Here is a 7,516-nt window from a genome sequence, read left to right as displayed (position 1 = left end):
TGGGGCAAAAGATAAATTAAACCAAAAGAAAAAGTAAATATTAACATAAAGTTGTAAGAAAAAGTAAATATTCACATAAAGTTGCAGATTTTAAAGTTTAAAAAAATTAGTAGAAACATTGTTTACATTAATAAAAAATAATGAAGCTTATACACAATTATAGCTAAGATAAAACAAATGCTCACAAAAATATCTTTTGGCGGTTCAGATATCGCTGAGTTTGGTTTTGCAAACTACATCTGCCCAATAGAATCCATTTATATTAACCCGCCCTGGTTTGATTTGAATCTGCAACTCTTGTCCACCCCTAATTGATATTGTTGTTAATCTTGGTCTATCTTTACTTGACTCCTCCATCAGTCATTTTAGGAGTGAGTTAGTCAAAAACAAGTTAAATATGCCTAGCTTTAGATTCTCCTATTTTGTGATTCTCTTTCCTCTTGAGGGTAAGGTCGTTTTTAAATTAATTCAGAGATATTTATAAATTACAAATTAAATCATAATTAAATAATATGACACCTGAACATTAATTAATTATTGACTTTTACTTCTTTAACATAATGAAGTAATTAAAATAATTAGTATAATAATCTAATTACAATATTTTTAGTTTAAAATTTAATGAAAAAATTTCGAATGACCCGTTTTGGCACCACTACTTTACAATTCAATATGGCAAACTTAATCACTATATCTGGTAAGGTATTTATGAATTAGGTTCCTTCATATTAGACTACAGAAACTCTACAATCGTGAATGAAGATAGAGATTATTAATCTTGATAACTAAAGGTTACACTTATCATGTGGTTCAAACATGGCAACATCCAATTCCATTCTGCTTCTTCAAGACATTAACATGAAAGTGAGAGTCCTTTTCTTTATTGAAAAAAAAAACTATTGTACATATTAAAGTACACTACATCCATAAGAATTCAATTCTTATGCATTGAAATAAAATAATTCAAAAGTAAGAAACAGATCAAAGAAATCATTCTCAAAAGAACAAATTTTCCCTTTGCGAAACAAAACTAAGACCAACAAGAAACCAGGCCATTACAAAGTTTTTCTTTGAGTGTTTGTTAGCTATTTAAAGTCTATTTCTTTTGCCAAGGATTGTCTCCAGAATAATAGGCAGTGCCAACCATGAGTGCCACAGTAGCACCTTGGACAACCACTCGAGCTCTCATTAGCTTCTGGCCTAACTGAGAATTACCTCGTCTGAAGCTGATTAAGCCAGCTGTTAGTACACCGGCAGTAATAATCGCGCCTGAAATTAAAACAGCAAGTTAATCAAAGAGCAATACTGACTAACAGTTAAATGAAAAGACGAGACAAACATGCGACTGAATCACCACTAGAAAAGAAAAATGTTATGTTCGACAGTCTCCAATCATCGAACAATGTAAAGTTGATGTTCTACCATGTCCAATTCACAACTCATTGCATATATAAATGCAAACAGACCCAATATTATTTCCAAATTGGCACGCATGGTGAAAGGTAGCATTCTTAAGAGAGACGAACCCATACAAGAACTTTATCACTGCATCTATGTCCTTCACATTATTTTCAATCATGACAATCAGAACAAACTCCTTGTTCCCCAATTAGAGAAAAAGGAGTGAAAATTTCAATATCTAAGTTATGGTAATCATTTCCTAAATCCATCAGCATTCAATGGTAAACAACTTATGAAGCACCGGCACAAACACAATATGGACATAGAAAATAATTTGATAAAATAAGTGATTAATCACAAGTGTCAACGTCATATCAGTGTCAATGTCACCAGGGCCGTTTTAAGCTTTTAGAGACCCTGTGTAAATAGATCACAGTTTAAATGTGACAAAACAAACAGCATCCTATTTGCCAAAGTTTAACTGTGACAAATATTTTAAAAGGGCCTATTTAGTTCCAGTTTAACAGTGTCAAACTTTGAGCTTCGTGCAGTAGTTTGCCTTACACTCCTTCAAAGATGGCCCAGAGCGTCAGACACTAAGAGAAAGCCTACAGTGTGGGTGCTACATAGTAGGCAACAACAGCTGCAATCTTGCAACTTGATGGATCACATCCAAAGTAGGAATCAAACAACCACAATAAACTTCTAGCAATAATATCGCATTGTTCACAAAATAATGATCAGGCAAACAATTAAAGTCATTCACACCAAGATACCAACTTAAACAAGTATACCCAAGCTTCTCAATTTAGGGCTTACATGTATCAATAACGGCATTACAGCATCATAAATCTACAAGTTTTTCTCTGTCATTGTACAATTTTAAAAGCATATAACAATTATTTTTCTTATAGCATTTCCCTAATTAAAAACCTTTTATGCCCCTATCCTGGTCCATTTCTTTCGGTAAGCGAATTTGGGGGAAACAATTTAAACCCTAATTCCAAAATCTAAACCAATAGAACTAATCAGAGATGTGATGAATTGAAGTTGAAAGAGTGAAATTAAAGAGATGATTTAGTTACCAACGGGGACAAAAGGGTTCCTAGCGCGCTTCTTGTCGTGAAGAAAATCTTCGAAACCGGGTTCCGAACTACCCATATTGATGATGATGGAAGGAGGTTCAGCCCGAATTGGACCAAACGAGAGTGTATTCGCCGAATCGATCAATATATATATCAAGACGGTCTCGCGCTATTCCAAATGAACAAATTTTTTAGGAAGTGTTTTTTTTTTCTTTTCAGATTCTCTTAAATATGGTGAAATAATTGTTTTTGTCTCTTTACGTGGTTGTATTATGTCCATTTGCTCTAAACAGTTTTAAAATTTCTAGTTAAAAAAAAGAGAAAAAATAATATGCATTTACAACTTAAAATACTTTTACAGCGTCAAATCGTATTTCTGCTAAATTATGTTTTTAATAATCTCAAAATATTAATATAATTTAATAAAATTTAAAATTTAGATTAATTATGTGTGCAATATTAGTTTATATTAAGCCTACATTATTTTTAAACTCTGTAAAAAAAACTTGTGCAGGTCAAGTTTACATTAACTATTACTTTACATATCACACTTGCATATAATTTATAATTTTATTATTGATTTATTACTTATAAAGTAATTGAAACAATTTATTTTCCATATGTATTTATTATATGTATTTATGACAAGTACAACTGTGTGGTAGCAATTTTTCGAGGATCTATATAAATACATGTTCATATGTCGACTATATTGCATTTGCATTTAGAGACTCACACATCAAGGTTCAATAGTAGGCACAACAAAGAAACATGTGAGGAACATGTGCGACACTCCTCAAGTACGGAACATGAAATTTCGACCTTATGTCTATTTCTCACCGTTAGCTTTAATTAAACAGTGATCAAAATAAAGTGTCGGATTAAATGGAAGCGTTTATAATCTCTTAAACTATATAGAATAATCTCTTAAACTTTATTCATTCATACATTCAAACTACTTTAATTCATTCCCTGAGTTGGGCTGCCGTATCTGAGGCAAATTTCACCGCACTTGAACCATATATCACTTTATCATCAATTATTACTGCCTCTTGAACAGAACGGTGGTGCCGTCGGTTGGAATCTGATATTTAATTCCCTTAAAATTCCATGAGAAAATCACTATTTCTTCATCACAATTCGGTAAACATCTGATTATTTTCTCAATTGAATCACCCATAAAAGTCTTAAAACAATGACAACATTGAAAGCTACAACAATTGATGCTCTCGATCTCACAAGGGAGACTTTGTTCCTCCTACGGTCGAGGATAATCATGTCCTGGTAACTTCTCCCTCTTTTCAACCACTACAAAATCCATTTTCCAGTCTTTTCAACAACCACTCCAAGACCAAACCTCGAAGCAACCTCCATCACAACTTTTGATTTCTGCACAAGAGATGCTTCAAATACTCCACTAGCTACAAGTCAACCTAGATATGCAATGGGCTAACGATCTACTTAACAGTGTCTATAACCTAGTTCGACGACCACATTCACACTCTTTGTATGAAAGAGTACTCTAAATCAAAGAAAATTTACAGTATGCTTCACCCAATGACCATTCTCTACGCAAGGCAGACTCACACGACAATCAGGGAGTTGAGCCAGAACTAGTCTTTGTTGACTCCATATCTCCATGCAATGTGGTCCTTAGATCCCCAAATTGTACACAGCGTCGAGAACATCATACCCCACCACGTGAGTCTGGGAAAGAGGAGGCAGTCACACCCCACTGAAGATTTTTCTCCCTAGCACTCGTTGTCACACTATTCCCGGAGATACAAAATGTACGCGAAAGCACTCTCCAAAAGAAAAGGAATTCATTCTCGAAACATATCCTCGATAGCAAGATCCTGAAATTTGTCGAGAAACCTTGCAAGTTAGACAACTAAGATTGCTCAAGAGATCCAAATGAGCATATCAAGCACGAGGACATCAGACTCGGATAGTACCACACCCAGGGGGATGCGAATTGCAGACTATTTGTGATAATCCTCAAAGGAGACATAATGGCATGGTTCAAGACCCTCTCAAGTGAGCATAAACTTATGGAAGGAACTTTGTGACTCTTTTATCGACTAGTTCACAACTCGAAAATGGAAGCTTGCTACGATAGTTGTACTCAGTGCAATTCATCAAAATCAAAAGGAGGCCTTGTGAGAGTAGACTAATTGGATTACCAAAATAGCGGTAGAAGTATAGGAACTAAGGACAAATTAAAGTGTTGGATATTCAAAAGAAGATTGAGACCAAACTGAATTTTCCGCGAGAAAATGGGGCTATAAAAACATGTAGCTTAAACAATATCTTAACTAGGGTTCATCTTTACATCAATTATGGAGAAGAACTCCTAGCCGAAAAGGTAGAGAATGGTAGGGGAGCAAGAAACCTAAGAAATAATTATAGTTTGGAGAAAGACAAGAACCGTCCTCGAGGCGATGGAGACAGAGGACCTCACTTCAGGTTCTCATCCTATAATCCCATAAACACTTTAAGGGAGACAATTCTACAAGAATGTGCAAATACAGACTTTAATGATTCCAAAATAAGAAACCCATATTCAGTAAATGAGTTTGACAGGATTGACAAAACAAGATTTTGCCATTTCCATAAGAGTCGTCTTTTTGATACACCTAGAAGGGAGGTCAAAAATATGACATGGAAAGAAAGAAAGAAACGATCCCTATGTAGAGAAAAGGGATCTCCTAAGAAAACAATAGAGGATGTAAGCAGGGCCAAAGGAAATAAACATAATCGCAGCGAAGAACACGAAAACTGACTGAAAGGGGAAACGCTAATAAATTGCTTCCATTATTGAAGGTCTCCCAGGCCAAGGAACCCATCTAAGGGAACTATTAAAAGATTAATCATCGAGCTAATGGCGTTCAGTAGAGAAGGCGGGGAAATTTCTAAATAAATTTTGAAGATACCTATCTTTCGGTTCTGCGATAGATAGGGGAGGGGATTCATGTGACATCATATATATGCAAATATTTTTGAGAATTTCGAGCTGAAAAGGGAAACGTTATCACCATACAAGGAATCCTACCTGCAAGCCTTTAATGAAATAGTTACTCACCCTTGGATACACAATTAAATAATGGTCCCCCTTGAAGAATGAAAGGACACCAGGACGATCGATCTGCAAGTTTTGGTAGTCTCATGTAAGGGCGTCTACAATTGCATCATATGCATATCCTTTCCAACGACACTGGACGCGTGACCTCTCTGGTCCACTTAAAGATGAAATATCATAATTTCCATGACAAATCGGTGATAATATATGTCAATTTGTCTGGATCCCGTAGGATATACAAAGCTTTGCAATGTGACATAGATGGTAAAAGTGAATAGAATGTAATGGAAGTCAACATGACCTCCCTCAACACACAATTGGAAAAGATTGTGATCGACCGTCGAAGGAAGGGACCGATGTTTCCATCAGGTATGTCATAAATCATTCTAAATTGATAATTCAATGAGACTGTTGTGAAGGAAGGTTGAAATCAGTCATGATATATGATCGGTAAAATAGCAAGTGTACTATTTGCATCGATGTAGTAATAAAATGGGAGTTATCCCGAGTATCGATCTCGAGGACTGCGTATTAAGTACAAACCTTTATAATAATTCCATTGAACAAAAGATCAAAGGGGGTTTGTTGATTGTTTTTGAAATGATAATTACGAGAATAAATTACACAAAACGCATAAAAATCTTTTAATCGATATAAGAAAGCATGCTAGGGGAAGATGTATGAATTGCTTTGTACTACACTACTTCCATATTATATAATATCTACGTTGTAATTATTCAACGTCGATTCTCAAGAATTATTTTCTCTAATTCCTTAGCCGAAAACCATTAACAGTCATTTTCCATCCTAATTCATTAGCTATTCAAAATGACGTTAAGAAAAACGCAGTTGTAACAAGAATTTACGGCTACTACAGTTTGATCCTTATTCCTAAGCGATTATACCGAAGTATTATTGTACAAAAAGCGATAAGGTGGTTTGTCCGACCTAAACCCTAACCATAGATCAAAATTCTATTTGTCCGATAGAAAAAAGAATTAAGAACTTTGTATAATAATTTGAATTAAGAACAACGTTGATGATCATAAAAACATAGAAATATTGTTCATACATAAGCAATTCATGGACACTCCCTAGCATTGGGGGGTTTAGCTTCTCATAGTATTCAAAAAAAACAAATTACAAAATAGAGACATTACAATTCTTTGGTGATGAAGGTTGATCTTCAATCTCTTCCGATCTTGAAAATCTCTTCTTCTTCAAACCCCTTGAAAGCTCTGTTCTCTTTTCTGTCTATTCTTCGTACCATCAAAAGTCCCTTTTTTCTTCACCAATAGTAGATTAAATAGTTCCAAATCATCCAAAAGCATTGTGAAATACCAAGACTGCCCTCCGGACTTACAAAGAGACTGGAAAGATAAAAATCAGCAAAAGGAGCGAATTGGCCAACACGGGCCGTGTCAGCTGACACGGGCACCCGTGTTGGCTCCCTGTTTACTCTTTTCATTCAGACTTTGCTGACACGGGCACCCGTGTCAGCCCCCTGTTTTCTGCTTTCTTGCTTTCAACTTCTGCCAAGGCTGACACGGGTCGTGTCAGCTGACACGGGCACCCGTGTCGGGCACCCGTGTCGGGCACCTGTTTTCTGCTTTCTATTTTCCACAGACTTTTTGCACATGAAATTTTGGCTCCTCTAGCAAACATTGTTCAAACCTACAAGTCAATAACACACAACACAACAAAGAAAATAATTAGACACAAAAGCGTGGGTTGCCTCCCACGTAGCGCTTCGTTTAACGTCGCCTGGCTCGACGGTTGTTCATCTTATCAGATAAGATGAACAACATCAATTTGACCAACTTCTTGCTCCACATTGTAAGGTTTTAACCTTTGGCCGTTCACTTTAAAAATGTCCCCATTGGATTGATTTTTTATTTCAATTGCTCCATGGGGATATACCTTGTGTGCCATAAACGGTCCCGACCATTTT

The 7,516-nt window shown here is 35.7% G+C and overlaps 1 protein-coding gene across 1 annotated transcript; it reads right to left on the bottom strand.

Moving 5' to 3' along the window:
• Positions 1-859: 859 nt before the first annotated feature.
• On the bottom strand, positions 860-2,722 carry LOC127073899 (RING-H2 finger protein ATL48). Its single transcript, XM_051015145.1, has 2 exons — positions 2,487-2,722; positions 860-1,269 (listed from the first exon to the last, which is right to left on the bottom strand). Exons 1-2 carry the CDS (start codon positions 2,560-2,562, stop codon positions 1,097-1,099), a joined length of 249 nt encoding a protein of 82 aa, XP_050871102.1. The 5' UTR covers positions 2,563-2,722; the 3' UTR covers positions 860-1,096.
• Between the last annotated feature and the right edge of the window lie 4,794 nt (positions 2,723-7,516).

This window comes from Lathyrus oleraceus, chromosome 4 (genome assembly GCF_024323335.1).
Source record: "Lathyrus oleraceus cultivar Zhongwan6 chromosome 4, CAAS_Psat_ZW6_1.0, whole genome shotgun sequence".
Taxonomy (NCBI): domain Eukaryota; kingdom Viridiplantae; phylum Streptophyta; class Magnoliopsida; order Fabales; family Fabaceae; genus Lathyrus; species Lathyrus oleraceus.
Note: the sequence above shows the minus strand (reverse complement) of the source record. Positions and strands in the feature narration are given on the sequence as shown.